Source organism: Chanodichthys erythropterus, chromosome 10, assembly GCF_024489055.1.
Source record: "Chanodichthys erythropterus isolate Z2021 chromosome 10, ASM2448905v1, whole genome shotgun sequence".
Taxonomy (NCBI): domain Eukaryota; kingdom Metazoa; phylum Chordata; class Actinopteri; order Cypriniformes; family Xenocyprididae; genus Chanodichthys; species Chanodichthys erythropterus.
Window position 1 is genome coordinate 37784261 of NC_090230.1, and position 20640 is coordinate 37804900.

The following is a 20640-nucleotide window of genomic DNA, read 5'->3' on the forward strand; positions in this document are numbered from 1 at the left end:
ATTCAAGAGGGTTCCTGCCATTCCCTACACAGACTGAGATTCCTCTGGATTCTCTGAATCTTTTCACAATATTATGTATTCTAGATGCTGAAAGACCCAAATACTTTGCAATCTTGCATTGAGATCTTGAATTTTTTGATAATTCTCTCATGAAATTTGGCAAAGTGGTGAGCCATGACTGATCTTTGGTGGATGCTCCTTTTATACCCAAACACGATACCCACACCTATTACCAATTTCAAAACAGTTTAACTTAGATTTTTTTGGACTGTGTTGAAGCCGAATCAAAAATTTGTTCATATTTACAAAATACAATTAATTTGGTCAGTGAAAACACTGGGAATCTTTTCTTTGTCCTATTGTCAGTTAAAGTTTCAAAAGAATGAACAAATCACATATTCTTGATTTTTATTTTATTTTACAAAATGTCCCAATATTTTTTGGAAATGGGGTTTTGTGTATGTAAAAAAAAATATACAGAAATAAAATTATGCTACAATAAAACAGCATTTCTTTCCACAATATTTATGTGTATTCACATCCATATTGACAGACATTTAAAAATATACAGATTTATAAAAATTCAGTCCATGAGGTCTGATTTACATTTAAAGGTGCAATATGTAATATTTTTGCAGTAAAATATCCAAAAACCACTAGGCCAGTGTTATTTATTTTGAGATAGATTTTAGAACTATTTGAAAAATCGTGAGAAAATTGCAGTTTTAACCAAGACTCCGGGACGTGTGAGGAGTCGCCTGTCAATTGCGTCATACCCGCGTTACCCTCGGTTTCCGGTTTTACTTTGTAGAAACCATGGAAATACATTTTAATAGATATAATTATTTGTATTAACAGTAATACATAATTTTCTCCATGATACAATATGTTTTAAAATTAATTCCATGCCATTTATCAACACAAGCCATTCAGTATTTAATATGATATTCTAAAATTGATCTATCTTACTGCAGTGTGCAACGGTGTCTCACAGCAGCCGCCGAGCGAACGCACAGATTAACGTTATAACATTTTCAACACCTCATACTCATGACCGGAAAAGCGGAAGCAGCGCCGGCGACTGTGTCATAATAAAAGTTCCGCTGCTCGTGAGGCGTGTGTTGCGCAATCGCTCCAGCGGCCTCGTTCGGCTCCACAACACTTGGTTCTGCTCTGCTTCATACTAAATAACCTCATCCATGAACATTATTTGCTCCCGAGTCCTATCCCTATTCTTTTGCACCGTCCGTTGAGGTGGAGACCACATGTCCCAAGATTCTGCACTTAAACTTGGCGTCATCAAGCTACGCCTTTGTTTTGAATAGGCTTTTAGCGACCTCTAGCGGCCAAAAGTATTACATATTGTACCTTTAAAGACAAACTTTTAAAGTTTGATTATATTTGGTATTCATTTCTGAAACAGTGTGAATATGACAAATCTAAGAAAATAATAACACATATTATATATCATGATCTATGTCATACACATATTTAAATATATGCAATTACAAATTAACAAAATGTGCGACTAAATTCCCTGATCTCTACCAAGTCATTTTAAATAACAGTATGTTTTGTTGAAATCACAGCAGCATTTATCACTCTCCTCTTTAATGTCCCAATAATTGGAGTTCTTACAATTTTTTCTTAGCAAACTGAACATCGATTCCACTGATCCAGTGAGAGTTCAGTCTGAAGAACCACGATGTGTTCATTACAGCGCTCATGTTATGTAGCTCCATCCTGACGTCACATACGCTGTGTTTCTGTGCTCTTCACACAATGTTGCTCTCCAGCATGGGCTCCTGAAGGAAGATCCGTTTGAGGTCAAAAGCTCTGAGGTCGATGGTCTTATAGCCCCCGTCCAGAATAAGCTCAGCCACGGCGAGTCCGACCGCAGGAGACTGCTGTAGACCGTGACCACTGAAGCCTGTGGCAAAGTACATGTTGGGCACTAGAGGGTGCAGTCCTATAATGCCATTCTGGTCAAAGGTGTTGTAGTCATAAAATCCAGCCCACGAGCTTGAAACCTGACAAAGATTGACCATAAAAGCAAACTAGTTCATATGGGAAAAAACTACACAGCAGAATTTAGCTACTCTTTTTAAGCACAAACTAACAATTTTAAGCCATATTATGCACTTTACCATCTAACAAGCATCAGAAACTGCTAAATTAGTCCCAGAACAATACAGAAAGCTAAAGCAAATGCCCCTTTACGCAGTGGATAACATGAATAACAATTCTATATTACGAATTTTACCTTCAGTTGTTCAAATGCAGGAATACGATGGGCCAGACGAGGCCAGACCTTCTCTTGAAAAAACTCGTGGTCCACATCAAGGTTACTGATATCTGGTTCTTCTGCCTTCAAAAGGTCGAAATAATATATGAATGAATGAATGAACAAATGAATGCAGACCATGAAACTAATACTTTTGAGATCAGATCAAAACATGCCTGTACCTCCTCTGGTGACATTCCCGTGAGGTAATTTCCTCCCAGTCCCTCTCGCCTAAGGTAAACCCCTGAATAGTCAATCAGAAATGGAGTATCCAACCCTGGTCCATCAGGACAATGCACCACATACACAAACCTGGGAGAGATACGAATGATGCAGTTAGTGAGACTTCACAGTTATATCATTATATATCATTAAAATATCATTTTAATTATTTGGAGAATGGATAGATGAATGGATTTAATTAATAAATTACTTACATTGTTTAATTAATATATTACTTATATTTAAAAAATATATAGTCTATAGTTTTTAATATAGTATAATGTAATATTTTTATTAAATACAAATGGCATTTAAGTATAAATTGTAATGAATTATAAATCATATTTAATTAAATAATTAATATATAATATATATTAATATATATATATATTAATATATATATATACATACACACACACACACACAATATATTATTAATAATAAAAATATAATTATATATATTTAAAAAAAAGCTATCGTAGAATATTTAGAACTGTTCATTTATTCAAATTACATTGATCTAATATTTATTTTTTATTAAATACTAATGATAGTAATTATTAATAATTTGTAATTAATTTAATATAGTATATAATATAAAACCATTTTATTTTAACAGTTATTTTAGAAGATTTAGCACTGCTCATTCATTTACATTATAATATTTATATATATGTTTTTATTGAATACTAATGATATTTAATAAATTATTAATAATATTTAATTAAAATTATTTAAAATAAATTCAACAGTTATTTTAAAATATTTAGCACTGCTCATTCATTTACATTAAAATTAAATAATGTTTATTTTTATTGAATACTAAGGACAAAAAATATTCATTTTAATATAATATAAATTCTTTCAACAGTTATTTTAGAATATTTAGCACTGCTCATTTATTTATTTATTTATATATATATATATATATATATATATATATATATATATATATATATGTTTTTATTGAATAATGATATTTATTAAATTATTAATAATATTTAATTAAAGTGATATAAAAATAAATTCAACAGTTATTTTAGAATATTTAGAACTGCTCATTCATTTAAATAAAAAAATTAAAAAATATTTATTTTTACTGAATACTAACCACAAAAATTATTATTTTTAATATAATATAAATTCTTTCAAGTTATTTAAGAATATTTAGTGCTGCTCATTCAGTTAAAATATAAATATTATTATTTTTTATTGAATACTAATTATATTTAATTATTAATATTTAAATAATAATATAATATAAAAATATTCTTTATTGTAGAATGTATGCCACAGCTTATTCATCGAAATAGGTAAGAACAAAGTCAAAAATGTGAACATTCATGAGTCTTAACCTCTTTCTGGGCTCCACAGGAAATGGAATACCAGACATGGATTCTTTCGGGCCTAATCCGATGCCTAGCATGGCAGCGATCTTTCCTGAGTTTGCACCTGCCGCATTTACCACGACGGCAGTTTCCACGGGCTGATACTCCAGACTGTTGGGCATCTGCACCTAAAAGCACATGACTTCTATTTGTAATGCTATAAGTACACTTGAAAACAGTGCGTTATACAGCTGACGTAGCATGAGATGTAGCATTCAAACTTACATTGACATATTTTATCCTTTTGACATTAACAAAGTCTCCATCTGAGATTTCTGCAACATTTGAAGAAGATCTAAAACCTAAAAAAATCACATTCAGAAGAATCACCACAAGCTGCCTTTTGAAAGTAACATTTTTTACAAGTTAAAAAATTAGCAAATGCAAGACAACCTGCAAGTGCCTTGGCAATATTAACAAAATGTAACTTTGTAATTCTGAATCCTGACCTGTGACCTCTCCGAAGCACTGATAGACTCCCATAGACACGGCCTTGCGTCTGAGAGCATTAAGGAGAGACCAGGGATCAAACCAGCCTTCATTCTCCAGCCCTTGGTGAGGAATAAATAGGTCACTCAGTAATGAAGTTCAAATGTGAGATGTTTCAAAGATTGGGCAAACGTTCACCAACCAAGAGAACCCAGAACGACGCCCTCAGTGTTTATCCAGGGGAATCGCTCCTTCAGCTGGGACGGTGACAGGAGGGCGACCTTCGCACCAGCTGATCTATGAAAGAAACCAAAAACATCTTTTATTAATCTTTAACTTTGTGTTGTGAGACTGTTCATCAGCTGATAGGAAAGGTTGAGTTAACAACAGATATCCAGTAATTCTGATATCCTGATATTAATACACAAAATAAAGTTTGATATAAATCACAAATATTTTTTTGGGTGATCCAACTTGTCCTGTCACCTTTGGGTGCGGTAGTTTTCCTCCATAATATGAGCAGATTTTTCACTGGCGAGAAAGAGATATCCTGAATGATTAAACTGCAGATCAACAGGGTCTTCATTAACCACCCAGAGATGATTCTGTGGCAGCAAAACAAAAAACAAACACTTATCAGTATTCTCAAACTCTAAACCAGCTCAAATGATCCTGCTGAACACTTGAGCACATTTAGAAACAACTAAATATTCATTCAAAGTCTCCAGAAATACTAATACTGAGACTTCATGTAACAATATTACAGTGCATTTGTAATAAAAATAATGGGTTACACTTTATTTTAATGTGTCTGTGTTACAGTGTAATGATATATTTAAGCACTGAGTAATAACAATTAACTACATGTACTTTCTATAGGGCTAGGATTAGGGTTTGGTTTAGGGTTAGTCGCATGTATTTATGCATAATTTATAGTTATTACTACAGTAACTACATGTAATATGTGTACCAAGGACACTGTAAAATAAAGTGTTACCGAATAATGTTCCAGGAAGCTTTTAACAGTGCCATAAAAAAACGTTTTACATTAATGTTCTTCAAGAAATCAGCCGAAGTCATTGACAGCAGGATGTTTTCTTTCAGGGAGAACTGCTGCCGAATCCCACCACATGACAGCACAGTCGACGCCTGAGAATACTGCAGAAAGAGGAAAAGTGGAATTGCAGTGTCTGTAGTGACAGTTTTGATTTTTAAGTATTCAAAAGGGCTTTTCACAATTCAAACATTAACCCTGGGTCATTCTAAACCCCAAGTAAACAGAACCTGGGTTTTCTTGCTTCACGTTTCACACTGCTTATAATTTACCCGGGGTTAACAATTAATCCTGGGTATTCTTAACCTGTCATTTCACATTGTACATTCCTAAACCCTGGGATAACATTCTTATTTGCATATTTGCGATGTCAGTGTTATTGACTGGGTAAACGCAGCACACGACCTGTTTAAGTAACTCTAGCATGACACATCCTCGTACTGCTGACTGTTCTATCAAGTTTATATTGAACATATCAGACTAAGTAAGAATGAAATGGTCTCTTCTTCACTCAAATTGTCACGTTTCCTGACAAGTTTTGACATTTTTCCTCTCAAACGCTGAATTTACTGTTTATATACTGTACAATGCGAGGGGTTTCCGTGACTGTCCAAAGCAGGCAAATATGAGCACAGATTGGTTGTCTGTTGCTAAGCATCTAGCTGTAACATTCTAACACCGCGTCGTTTCACACTGTACAAGTTTGGCACTGAAATGCGAGGTTAACGTAACACTGCTAAAGCAGTGCTAAACCTGCTTCTAAATTACAAGTGTGAAATGTTCCTTTACCCGGGGTTAAGCGCAATGTGAAAAGCCCTAAATTGTACAATGAACATATATATATACATACATACATATATATAAACTCTAGAGGGTGCAGGCAGATAGGTCCTTTACATGCAATCTGCAAGCAATCACATCATTACCACATGGCTCTAACTGATTGGCTCTGCTAATCCTGCAGCCAATGAGACTGTGTGCTTTGCATTTAAATAGTCTGGTTCAGTGTTTGCTGTAAGCTAATCCTGCAAAGTGCTATCAGAGTTCCTTTGAAACCCTCCACCTTCCCCAGCTCCACCTGCCTAGATCTGCTATGGGATTTATGCAGCAGCAGCGTATCTTACATGCTCACAGCAGCGTGTTTGTGTAACCATTAGCAGAAGCAAATCCATACTTGCTCTGCAGCAGCACCAATAATCACGATTTTAATATGTTGGTTCACCAAAAAAACAAAAATTGCATTATCATTTACTCACTTTCATGTTTTCATGTTTAATTCACAAGAGGAAATAAAAAATCAGCTTGAATGTGAGGCTTTTCAACAAGCAAATGGGATTGTTCATGGGAAAGCAGGATTTCTCCTTCCTACAGGCTGATAATTATTATTTAATTCAGTTTCATTTTAATTGAAGGGGGCTGCTTTGTAAATCTAATTTGTTTCATTGTATAAATAATTGATGATGCAGGGAGAAAGGGCATAATCAAATAAATGTTCTTGAATATTTTTAATTTAAAACTTCTGTGCATTTTATGAACTAACTAAGGTTTGTATTACCATAATGGTGATATTTATCCGAGTTACTATCATTTTGCTTAATTCACTCTGATATTTATCATCAAACCTTTCTCAGTGTAAACCCAGATTGAATATTTTAAATTGAATTAAATGAATATAGATGTCCATTTATAATATTTTTAAATTAAATTTCATCCTGTTTCCCCTAGACATTGATATGAGCCAATGAGCTCTACACAAGAAAGAAAATCTACGAGTTTGGAACGACACGAGGTAAATGAAAAGATATTTTTCTTTTTTTGAGGGAAAAACATGATTATTAGCAACACACAGTATATAGCAGATACTGTGTCTCAAAACTTAGTGAGGCTGCCTACCTTGATAACACCTTTGTAGCATCAAAAACATGCTCACTAGTTTTTGATACAGGCTCCTAAGTGCCTTTGGATAAACTCACAGTAGGGTCTTTCTCCACCACCAGCACTCTCAGACCATCCCTCACTCTCTCCTTCCTCTTCAGCCAGTATGCGATGGACCATCCCATGACTCCCCCTCCTATAATCACCACATCTGCCCTCTCAGGGGGCAGGCCAGGGGTCAACTCAAACGGGCTCCAGTCACTGCCGGGCATCGCCGCAGCCGCTTTCTCCCGAAATGCCCGGAACTGAGCCTCCAGATCTGCAATGAATTACATATGACAGATAACCTACTAATTTTCTGAGAGAATGTGTTTTATTGGCTGGAGGCAGAGGTTACATCATTATTTACAATTTCTAGATAACATGCTGTGTTTGTAGAATTTTTATGTTAATGTAATACTGGTTTGTGGTGAAATCTCTCCTTTATACATTGTCAGAAAAACCTCGTTTTATTTAATAATTATTATATTCTATCCCTAAAATGCAAGAAAGATAAACACGACCAAATTGACTAGGATTATTTAGGAATTAAATGTTATAAAATAGAATTGAAACAAAAAATGTATTTATTTTACGTTTTTAACTATGAATACTATAAATATTTTTAGCCTTTATTACTGTTTTGTATTAGTCTGAATACATGTAAAATACTTTTTATACAGGAGGTGAATTTGCTAATCCTACTATAGTAAACGAAATACTCATGAATATTAATTACGCACCGCTACGTTCGCCCTCACTGATTTGCTAAAAGGCGTGAAGTAGTAAATGGGCGTTAGGCAGTTGGCCAATGAACGAACAACTGCTGCTGTCAAGGCTTGGCTCATGAATGTTAATTAGATTACGTGAATGGACGCTCCGAGGAAGTTTGCCAAGCAACGTCAGAATGACTAAATTAATATTAATGAGCTAACCTTTCTCATAGTAGGATTAGAAAAACGAGAATGTAGCATGACTCTTGTCACTGCTTACATTTCGCTCTGCAGTGTTTAACGCCTGCCATACTGATATAAATTCATAAAGTATATTAAGTGGATCATCTCACCTTTAAAGAACTCCTTTTCAGCTCTTCTGCTGCTGCTTTTAAAACTCCGACAGGGCGCTTTGGGAGCTCTGAAAGCAGGGACGGATGCGAATAACTTGCGCCACATTGCAACTATCGTCAGATTGTTTTATATTCAGGAAAACACTCCAATCACCTTCCCACTGACACGCCGCTCACAGTGGAGCGTAAAGTCATTTGGCCATGTGCGCATGCTCACAATGACGCCACAGCAAGACCAGCCCACAAATGTAATTTTATGAGTCACCGGTAGGGGGCGTGTACATGAACTGCTGAGTGTGATCGGTGAACTGTAAAAATAGGAAATTCTGTGTAATATGGATTTTGATTATTATAACTTCAAAAAAATATACATAAATAGTTGAAAACTCACTAACATCTACATTCTGCTGCTCCTCAGCTGACACTGCTGAGGGATAAGTACATAAGATTATTTTTATGGGGAAAAATCAGTTCTATATCAGTGCATTAAAATGGGAAGCTTGGTTCTCGGACCAACAAATCTTGGTCTAAAAATATTGGGGGGCTGATATTGATTGGGGCTGAGATCTCAGTGATTTTAGATCTAAGTCGTGATTTTATTGGTTTAAAAGAAAGACACTGAACAATTTAATCCCAGTCACTCCTTTATTCACCCATTTAAAGACAAATCAAACGGTTATCTGGCCAGTTGATTGCAGAAATGACTTCTGAACATTTTTAAACATTATTTCCTCACCTTTTCAGGTGATCATTTGACACCTTTCTGCCCCGAGTACAGACAAAACATCACATTTGAAAATCAAATTTAAAAAACGAACCAAGAAAAAAAAAAAAGTACGAAAAGAAAATCTCTTTCAGCAATTACAACAAAAGTATAAAAAAGTTTTCACACTTTCTCCTCAGATCGTGGGATGGGGGCCGCAGACATCCAGTGCTGTGTGCTCGAGAGAGGGGGGTGGGACTTTGAGTTTCTGGGTTTTACGTTCTTGAGAGGCCACGGTTGTCAAGGTCTTTGACCTGTGGAGGTAAAGCAGGAGATCATCAGTGGAAGTTAAGATGGTTCGGAAGGACGACAATGGTTAAAGATGCACAGGTGAGTTCAAGTTTACCTTGTATATCCTGACGAGCCAGTGCTCTGTAGTATACGCTTCCTCCAGCACATCCAGCTCGAAGTCCTTGTTGCCAATCTCAGCGTTACGAACTCTGTCGTAACCAGGAGGACGCTCTGGAAAGAAAGGCAAGCATATAGTTCAAGTCGTCCAGAACTTAACACTTTTTTTTGTTGAAACAGCACTGACAACCAATTTTACTTCTGTAATGTCACTTCTTTGTTAGTGAAAATATGAATAAATAATACAAATATTCTATAAAATAAGAATAAAATAATTATTATAATATAAAAATAATAAAATAATATTAAACAATAAAATAACATTCAATAAAATCATACTAATCAACCTTAAAATAATGTTGAATAAAATAATATGACATGAATCTAAGAAAACAACACAATATTAAATTGATAATAAAATAATACTGAATATTAAATGAAATAAGTCAATAAAAAAACTCTAAATATTAAATAAAAAGTTAAATAAAATAACATTCAATAATAAAACAATATTCAATATAATATGAAATATGAATCAATAACAAAATAATAACATAATATTAAATAAAATATAATTAATAAGCAATAATAAAAAAATATTAAATCAAATAATTGTAAATATTGATCAATATGAAATTTAAAATAAATATTAAACAAACTTCAATAAAATTATACTAATATTAAAATATTGAATAATAACATAATATGACATGAATCTAAGAAAACAACATTATAATATTAAATCAATAATAAAATAATGCTGAATATTAAATTAAATAAGTCAATAAATTACTCTAAATATTGAATAACAAACCAATTTACTTAATATATTTAATAAAAAACATTCAATAATAAAAATAAAATTCAATATAATATGAAATATGAATCAATAAGAAAATATCAATATTAAATAAAATATTATTTAATAAGAAATAATAAAAATAAAATTCAATAAAATAATATTGATCAATATGAAAGTTATAATAAAATATTAATCAATAAGACAAAACTCAAAATAATATTAAATAACTTATATTTAATAAAATAACACTAAATAATAAAATAATATTAAACAATATTCAATAAAATCATAATAATATTTCATAAAATAATATTAAACATATAAAAGAATATTGAAAAAAATTTTTGTAAACAACTGAACAATGACAGGAAATACTCACTGGCTTCGGTGTAGACCTGGCCGAAGCGATAGTAGCACATCTTGTACATGAGACAGTTGAGCAGGACGGGGGATCCCTCACGGTCCACACGGAACTCGCCGGTGGGAGTGTAGTAGTCGTGTTCCTTTATGTGCTTCCCTGTGTCCGTGCTGCCTCCGATACGGACCATCCACAGGAACTTATTGATGTCTAAACAAAGAAATTCATGTTAACCATACACTTTTAAATGTTATTTAGGTTTCATCCAATCCAGATTTTACAACTCAATTCTTAAGGACCACAAAGCTGCTTCAGTGGATGAAAATTAATCTGAGCCCGTACCATCAGATGAATATCCCGTCAATCCACCAAAGATCACCAGGACATAGCTAACATCAAGTTCTCGCATAATCTCATAAGCTTTCTCCTCTGTGGAGGCCATAGCCTGCAAAGATATTTAAAAAACATTGATCAAAAATGCCTCAACTATATTTAATCCACTATATATCTCACTGAACAGCAAAACTATATTCCATCGTCACCTGCCCAACTCTGGAGATGTGAGTGTTATTCCAAGTGTTGTTGTCAACCAGAATTGTTCGATTCGCCATCGCTGTTATTTGATACCCATAATCCCACCACGACATGACTTTAGCATCCTGTACACAAACAAAAGCAATGTGAGCTGAGCAAAACTGTTCAGAAACAAAATTAGCAGGAGGTTTATGATGGCCGATGGCGTGATGGATCTCACTGACCTCCGGTGTGTTGTGTCTGAGCCAGTAATAAGCCTCTCTGAAGTCATCGAAGATGATACGGCTGCCATCACCACCGCGGGCGGACAGCACGATTGAGGGGGAGGAGTATGCCTCACTGGTCACCCAGGTGGAGTGGAAAGTGTATGTGATGAGGAAGAACGCCATGACCAGAATCATCCCACTCGCCACCTACGGACCAATCAGAGCAGAGCATCACTGAACGTGAACCAATGACACGAGCAAAACTAAGAAAGATCAAACGAAGCATTGATCGTACCTCATTCTTGATTGGGTAGGTGGAGTCCTGCTGCTTCTTGGATTTCTTGTCCGGTCGGCTGACATCCAGGTTTTTCATGTAGGTGGTGAGGACCTGAGAAACACCAATGCCAGACAGGATGCACATGACGGGGGCCAGGACCAACATGAGACGCACCTGAGCAGAACAGATAAAACTAGGGTCAGAGCTTCCATTGTGAAGAGAGAAATGTCAATAAACCAACTTCAATAACTGACCAAATAAAGGAAAAGTGTCTTACCATCACAGCTGAGAAATACATGCTGGTGACGCCGTACATGATGATGAAAATTGTGGCATCGGAGAGGTTGTTAAAGCAGTAATAAAGGCCAACTGGAGGAAAAAAAGTGATGACAGTTTTAACATCTGATGCAGTGTCATTTTAATATCATTATGATCATTATTGATATTTTGAATTAGCTTTATTTTTATATTCTCAGTTCTCATTTTAATTTTAGTGTAAGTTTTAGTGATTTTATGGAATTTTTTATGGCAAATGTAATTTATTTCAGTTGCCAAGGCAATATTTCTAATTTTCATTTCAAGTGAAGCTTGTTTTTCATCTAATATTTATATTTTGCTTAATTTTATTTAATGAAAACGATAAGTATAACGATAAGTATATTAGCGTCCACAACATCAGGCAATATCGTTCTGTTCATTCTAAGCACATGCTGCAGTTTTGTCATCTCAAGCTCTTTAAAGTAAGATGGATTCTGATTGGCTGCCAATGTTTTTATCATTCATCAGCTAGAAAAAATGTGCATCTATAAAACACACCAGGTTTATAGATATTAATGCACATTTCTGATCTCTCCTTTGTGATCTGTTAGACATAGTTGTGTAATATTCTTATGAAAATTATTTTAATAGTTTTAGTTAACATTAAAAACACTGATCCGATGGATCCATATTAAATCTGCATGATTAAATGTTAAAATATCGTGATCTTGATTCAAGCACCCACACAATCTTATTCCTACATGAAAACGAGGTGGAAGGAACAACTAGATTTCAATGGTTTTGTGAGCAAATACAATGTTTCTCAAGGGAATGCAATACTGCTGAGAGAATGCAAAGTTTAGGGAACAAATGTAGTACTGAAGCATAATTTTTCTTCCAATCTCCTATTTTTTCCATCACCATGGAAAGTTTTCTGCTTAGAGATTCATTCCCAACGGTGAAACCTGAGAATTATGTATCTGAAAACTTATGTAACTGAAACTGACATGAGAGCTGCACAATTAAAAGGGATAGTTCACCCAAAAATGAAAATGAAGCAGATCTCGCCACCCCCCCCCATTGACTACCATAGTAGGAAAAAAATATATTATGGTAGTCAATGGGGGGTGAGATCTGCTCGGTTACAAACATTCTTCCAAATATCTTCCTTTGTGTTCAATAGAACAAAGAAATGTATAGAGGTCTGGAATAACTTGCGGATGAGTATAACATTTTTGGGTGGACTATCCCTTTAATCATTAAAAAATTGCAATCTTGATTCAAACACTCACATGATCTTATTCTTACATGACAACGATTCATCCATGTCTACTAAACCTTTGACAAAATCTCACCGGAACATTCAAATCTGTGTTTACACTGCGCTGAGCCAGAGAGAGCATCTGTCATGAATGAAACAGCTAAACAAACAGTCTTTTCAACCACACAGTACTGTTATTTAGGTGTTACATATAATCGTATTATCACAGAAGTACTGGGATAAAAGTTTATAATTCAGTACTTATTTTATCAAGCTTTCGGAGTTTGATTAGGTCAACTGTGAGTGACTGATGGCATGATTTTCTTGGTGTTATGTTTGGTTGTTATTTTATGTTTGTATTAATTTTATAGTTATCTACTATTTATGGACAGCACTTTTGTCCATTTTTATGATTTGCAAATACAAATTAAATTGAGTTGATTAGTTCAGATAAAAACAAAAAATTAAAATAGAGCAAATCACCTTTTAAAAGTAACTTGGCACATCAAATAACAATTGTATCGATTGCATTGTCACGCCACCAGGTGGTGACAAGTGACTCTTAAAAACAAAGTAATTACGGAATCATTCATTCAAGAGATTCATTCAAAAATGCTGGTTCTTCCAGTAATGAAACATTTATTTATAAGCAAGTCCAAAATAGTGTTGCACGATATACCGGTACTAGAAAGGTATCGCGATACCCTGCTTTTAAAAATGGTCCGGTTCTTCATTTTATTAGTACCGGTACTTTGAGTGCCAGCTGTATTTCCTAATGTGCGACAGCAGGGGGCAGAGTGCATGCAGCGCGCTGCTTTAAGGCACATTGAGCACGTGTTTGTTCCTCTCAACTGCGCAACGGCTTTTATGGTGACGAAACGAGAGGTATGGTTGCAAATACAGGTGCTCTTGCAGACCGTCCACAAATTGTTGAGAAAGCAGATACACGAAGCGAAATATGGCATTATTTTGCTTACATTGCCGACAGCCAGGGCAAGCCCACAGACACCACAAAGCCCGTCTGCAAAAGATGTTACAAAATAACGCAAGCGAAGGGATACAAAAGCATCTTGCCGTCAAACATCCCGATTTGTACAAAGAATTTAAAGAGCGACAGGTTAGTGAATGTGATACCAGCATTATGTTTATGCTCTCAAACATTAAATGAGTGTTATTTATTTATTTTACTCGTGCAAGCAGACCTGAGGTGTATATTGAGTCCAAGTTTAATAAGTGATATCTGGTTGCAAAAATAAAATTAATTCAAAAATACATAAATATGTGAAGGGTATATACAGTTATTTTAAACCAATTTATGCTTTAATAACATTGCTTTAATTATTTACAGTAATATAATTTTTACAATAATCTTACTGTCAAAAACACAAATGTATAAAAAAGCATAACAGCAAATAATTTACAATTTAAGTGAGCGTGAAAATAATAAACATTAAAAATTATATTAAATCTAAATCTAACTTCATGGCAATGAAGCTCAAATCCAGAAGTATCAGCTGCACACTGGTGAAGAAAGAAGTTCTGTCATATGTTATTTATTTACTTTTCCTGCTGTTTTAGGTTTTTGCCATAGTATCGTTTAAGTATCGGTATCGTGATATTTAAGTTGGGTATCGTATCGAAGTCAAAATTTTGGTATCGTGACAACACTAGTCCAAAATCAAGTTTTTTAAATAATTAACATTTTGTCAGAACTTCTAGTAAATTACGTTATTTTGTTTAGTTATCTGTTCAGAATCCTGGGAGAATCGTGATCTCTGTCTGAAGCAAAAAACTTGTGATTCTCCATTATTCCAGCGCAATTGTGCAGCTCTAATCCATAAGTAAAAAGACTTATGAATTAAAAAAAAAAAAAAAAAAAAAAACAACCACAGGAAGGTGCTGTACCTGGAAACATGAAGACCAGAAGCTGCAGATCAAAGTAGTAGGAGGACCAGGTGGTGGGCTGGTGCTCAGACACAGAGGCGATGATGGGGATGTTGTTCTTGGCGTATGAAGGATCCAGCAGAGAGTAAAAACGGCCAGTCCAGGGTGAGATTTTCCCTAACATATGCCAATGCAAAAACAAACTATTTAAAAATAATAAAAATATATAAATCACCAAAATTAAACACTTTTAATAAAATATATATTTTTTAAATTATATATTATTTTATTTGATCACCTGTCAGCATGAGCACACCACCCGCAGAGAGCAGGATGATACCGACCAGCGAAATGACACTCTTGAACAACACTTCAAACTGCTGCGTGTTCAGTTTGCTCCGGAGATAATCGACAAAAGCGTGAATCTGACACAGGCCAAACACTCCGAATGCAGCCATGTGTTCAGAGGACTGGACGGGCTACAGGAAGAGCATGAGAGATTACTGATCCATTTTGAAGTTTATAAAAGATAGCCGTTACTCATATAGGCATCTTTCATTCAGCTCCTCACCTGGAATCCAACAAAAGAGATCTGCATGGAGAGGATGGTGCCCAGGCAGTAGACTGTGCAGTACGCCACATAGATGCGATGAGAGAAACGGCCGGTCAGCATCAACACCAGCACGTGCAGCGGGATGAGGTTAATCAGAAACACGTAACCACCCCAGGAGGACACCTGATCCCAACACACAAAGTTGTTTTTGTGTATTTTAATAATTATTTGAATGAAAAAAATTCATTAAATTGTTTGCTCTAAAACAACCCCAATTCAATGCGATAATATGTCTGAAATTTGGCTCACCATGTAAAAATAAGCCAGCGCACACATGGATGACCAGTAAATAGAGCCCGACTTCACTGCTTTGATCCACATGTAGTACGTCAGCAGCATGCAGAAAATGGCGATCCCTTAATATCACAAAAGAAATAAAATTATATTTTATAATATACATTTTTCCATATTATTATATCTTAACAATTTTTTAACATGTATACTAATAATTTATAAACTTTATATATATATTTTTTTTTTAATTTAAGCACAAAATGCTATTTTCATGGCAAGAACAGTATAGTTTACTCTATACACACACACACTACCGTTGAAAGTTTGGGGTCTGTAAGAAGCCTCTCATGCTCACCAAAACTGCATGTGAATTTTCCCAAACTTTGAATGGAAACTTTTGACAGAAATTCTAAAACTTCTTGACACAATAACATATTATACACAATACCTCTGAAACAATACTGTACCTTCATTGTCATAAGAGCCTGCTACAGAACGAGAGATGTATCCAGGAACGACTGCGATCATGGCAGCAGCCAGAAGCCCTGCGCCTGCATCCTGCAACATACAGAGTTACTTCAGTTAGATTGAGCCGTTAGTTGAGTTATATTCTCAGCCTCAGACATCACGCCCACGCACCGTTGGCTGAAAGTCTGATGCATATGGCACACAAAATTGGAAGCACTTCAGGATTTTCGAGTCATCATCTGGTTGGTTGAATACTACAGGATGTCCAGGAGACGTGTGTGTCACGATCTTTAATGGTCCGCCTGGAAACAAATGCTGTGACGCCAAACCCCCTTGTGGAAGAAGAGCGCCGTCTTGCTTACATCTGTGACAATGAGCGCCTTCCAGGATCAACTTAACCCTTAAATGCATGATTGTTTCGCCAATCATTCTTACATATTCAGGTCTTTATCGACCCGGAACTATATCTAACATGGAAGGATTTCTACCTGTCGCAATAATATAAAACTCCTCTGATATTAGAGTAACAATTACAGAAGAATAAAATAAAGCATATTTTGTTACCTTTTGGAGCTTGAAAGGGCTCATTCTGAGCAGATGTTTTATGCCATCACCACTGTCCTCGTCAGAGCTCATTTCCCAGTAAATTCAGCAAATAATAGGCTAGTTTTAGTTTCAGGTCACGAATATAAGCCCATTTGCGATCTCAAATGTATTCTCAATACTATTTCATTTTCAACTTCTTCAAAATCAATATTTCTATCTTCCCCAGATCCATCCAGTAACAGTTACAGTCCTATTTCAGTGCATTCAGTACTTACTCTGCAGTAAATCACTGAGCCATTTCATGTTGTTATTATTGTTTAGTTTTCTGTCTGAATGAGTCGTCACTTCAGCATTGTGTATCAGACATTGCCACCTTGTGGAATAAAGGTGAATCGCACTTATTCTATCATTGCGACCCTATACAATTTTTACAAAAAATGAATACAAAATTAGGCATTCTTTTATAATTTTTTTTTTTTTTTCTTGTTATATTCTTTATAATGAATTGATTGAGGAATACCAAGAAGGTTGACGTCTAACTTTAAAAAATGAACGAGGAGGAGGGTAGTGAATGACGTCCCGGGTCACAAAAGACCCGAGGTATGCATTTAATTAATGCTGGATTTTCAAAAGTATGTAAAGTTTACAACACCATTGTTGCATTAAACTTGCACGTTCTTATATGAATAATTTATTAGATGCATGGCAGTCTGTTATTGCAGGGACATCTACTTTACATTTTTACGGCCCTAAACATGACGTGGAACAAAACAAACTGTGATTGGTTGCGTTACATGTCAGTCAAACGTCCTCTTAGGCGGTCTTTGGCCAATGAAAGCTGAGGTAGAGTTCAGACCTTCCGCCTTCAGACCTTTGAAGGTCTGGTTACGCGAGACTAGTTAAAGCACCCAAAATCTACAAGATAATCAGGCTGATTTTGGGCCCTCCCCTTGCGACAATTCTAGATAAAGTCACGATTATTTTTATTGTCATGTTTGTGATCTCTCACTGACAACATTTTAAAAATCTTTTAGTTTGGGCCAGCCTTTTAGATAAATTATGAGCAGGTGCCACTGATAAGATGTGATGGGCGAGTGCTGAGGTTCATCTCACCTTGAGCTCTTTGGTGAAGTGGTAGGTGACGATAGCGGTGAAGGAGGAGAAGAGAGGGGCGAGGAACACACACACATTGCGGATGTCGATGGTGATGTGGAAGAAGTGCAGCACGTGATACAGAGCTGCAGATGTGATCATCAACCCTGTAGACAAAAAAAAAGAAAAAAGAAACATGACATTTAATTTGGCAAAAAAAGTTGTAATACATGCAAATGTCACCAACAAAATGATAAGGTAGAGGCAATGCAGAAGCTACAGTGTTTAAAGTGGTTTTAGCCTGCTGCTATGAGGCTCTCTGGCTGGTTGCTAGGGTGTTGCTAGTTAGAGTCCCTAAATATGGTTCAAGTTTATGAGATCTCTGCCAGTTTTACTGTTCATCAGGCAAAAAAAGTCCAATCAAGTAAATTAAAGTAATTATATTATACAATTTAATGTATCTGTCTGGGACAAGTTACACGTCAAATTTTAAACGCCCCAGTATACTTCAAGCTAAATCTATAAACAAACTGGTGTAATGTCATTTTGAACAAAATCCAGCCAAAGCAAAGTCCATTTGGTGTTCAAAACAGCTTGCCAAAGTGAACGTTTCTAGAAAACGCCATTGGTCTGTGATGATTACATAATAGGTGGGTGTGGCTCTGAGGATCCACCTTCTTTAAATCAAAATAATTTCTTTTGTTCAGTCCGTAGGGATCGGACGCAAGTGAAAACATGAACACACTGGAGAGCTGCTTTATAGTAGGAATCGAAGTTGTAATTTTAATCGAAAGCGACACTGACACTATTTTTTCATGTTTAGTACTGCAAAGCTGCTTGGTTTGAAGCAATCTATTATTTGTAAGTGGTAAATAAATAACGGCAATTTGTCACGTGATGGAGTGACAAATTGCAAAGCTCATGCAAACATATCCTCATTGCTATGATCAAATGCTTTCTTAACTGCTGTTTTCTCACTGCTGTCATTTGTTTATTTTGTTATTGAGAGGAATGCATGCTGTACATATTTACATTTTCATCTAACAGTATATCACTGAAAACTTTAAAATTCATTTTACCCCTCAAGAAAAGAATGAGTCTAAATTGAGGCCTTATTACAAATGGGTTAGATGTTTGTCTAACATTTGAGCAAAAGAAATAAGGAAGTGACTTCAGCACTTCCAACAAGACTAGTAATGTGGCTTCCGCTCTATTGTAAATAATATTTTCAAGGACAATAGATATATGAATAATAAATATAATGACTTTGTTGCAGCATGACTGAAGCATTCTGGGATTTGATACTTTGCTCAAGACCACAATGGATCTCCAAGTGGCTGAAAAACACAGATACAATTTTTTGAAATGATTGTCCTTCAGCTGTACCGGGATAGATGGTGCCTCCTATAATCCTCCCAAGTGGATACCAAGCCCGATCATCAAACCAGTTATGGAATTTGTAAAAACCCTCTTCCGCCAAGAAGCGAGTGGTCCGGTAATTGAAATACCTGTCATTAAACAAACAGAAAACTCAGTTAACCAGGTGCTTGGATGCTATCAAAATAACGATCCGAAAGCTGTACTTACGGATCAAACTCATGGATGACGCTCTCAAACCGCAACACAGAAAACAATCTGGTGGAGAACGCTGGAAGAAAATGACAAGACAGACAGAATTAGAGGACAGCTGACATAGAGATAAGTCTGATATAAAGGGACACACATCCACTCACACAGGACGGCTGCCATAGACAGGATGAGCAGCTTCAGCAGGGTGTCCTGTTTCTCATAGGACAGTCGCAGGAAACCTAGCTTGGTCATCTTTACACACAGGAGGCACGACTAACTCTTGATACCTGACAATAGGGACAACAACGACATGTTTAATTGTAACTTAAAACAGAAGTACACTTCATGAGGGGAAAAGACCAGTGTAGGATAGGGCTATGTGCAGGCTAACAAACTATGTACAAGCAATAAGCAAATTTTGGCAGATTTAAACTTCTTAATGATTATGCAATCCTGCAATTTATTTTTGACCTGATTAAAGAGATTTTTCCAATTCAATTAAGCATCAAATATGAATTTTAGAGGAAAAGCAGTTTAAGAAATAGGTAAATATGCACATTATATCTTGTTTTAAAATGTCAAATCTCAGTGAAATCAGGAAGAGTTAGTATGTGCACAATTCCTATAGAAAATACTACTAATTATACTTAACCACACGCATACAAGGCAGATAAATCAATTCAGAGAGCATCAACATGCACATTAACACTGCGTTTTCCTAATAAACTATTCGTGGATATAAACTATTAAAGTCTTCATTAGCTCCTTAGCTGCTAGCTAATTTCACACCTAACTGACACCTTCTCAAGCTATTTTATTAGATGTAAATGTGTTATATAATGCACATGAGTAAATATAATGACAACGAACCCGTATAGTTGCGATAAATGAGTTTACAAATTTAAAATTAGCAAAATTACCAGTCTTATTCATCGGCGGTTCACTCACTCCAGCCCTTCCACACTCTCACACACAACCCTCTCTGGCGTTCAAGCCCCGCCCATCCACGTAGAGAGGGCGCTAATTGGCTCAGCGTCACGATTCCACAAAAACGGCTTCCGCTGATTGGT

General features: G+C 35.5%; 2 protein-coding genes across 3 annotated transcripts; both read right to left on the reverse strand.

Annotated features, from left to right (window-relative positions):
* Window positions 1-307: 307 nt before the first annotated feature.
* On the reverse strand, window positions 308-8542 carry foxred1 (FAD-dependent oxidoreductase domain containing 1). Of its 2 annotated transcripts, XM_067399121.1 has the most exons (11): window positions 8358-8542; window positions 7351-7571; window positions 5371-5481; window positions 4810-4928; window positions 4526-4620; window positions 4344-4445; window positions 4120-4196; window positions 3862-4022; window positions 2467-2596; window positions 2264-2368; window positions 308-2030 (listed from the first exon to the last, which is right to left on the reverse strand). In XM_067399121.1, exons 1-11 carry the CDS (start codon window positions 8461-8463, stop codon window positions 1776-1778), a joined length of 1482 nt encoding a protein of 493 aa, XP_067255222.1. In that variant the 5' UTR covers window positions 8464-8542; the 3' UTR covers window positions 308-1775. The 2 variants fall into 2 exon arrangements, with proteins under 2 accessions (XP_067255222.1, XP_067255223.1); XM_067399122.1 differs by lacking the exon at window positions 8358-8542 and having other exon boundaries at window positions 7271-7428.
* Window positions 8543-8994: 452 nt separating this feature from the next.
* stt3a (STT3 oligosaccharyltransferase complex catalytic subunit A) lies at window positions 8995-20570 on the reverse strand. Its single transcript, XM_067399124.1, has 18 exons — window positions 20491-20570; window positions 19735-19857; window positions 19589-19649; window positions 19388-19509; window positions 18023-18168; window positions 16363-16453; window positions 15911-16017; window positions 15620-15784; window positions 15347-15527; window positions 15070-15225; window positions 11923-12014; window positions 11664-11819; window positions 11387-11575; window positions 11171-11287; window positions 10971-11073; window positions 10650-10838; window positions 9467-9582; window positions 8995-9374 (listed from the first exon to the last, which is right to left on the reverse strand). The coding sequence occupies exons 2-18, from the start codon at window positions 19820-19822 to the stop codon at window positions 9336-9338; spliced, it is 2118 nt and encodes a 705-aa protein (XP_067255225.1). The 5' UTR covers window positions 19823-19857; window positions 20491-20570; the 3' UTR covers window positions 8995-9335.
* Window positions 20571-20640: the final 70 nt, after the last annotated feature.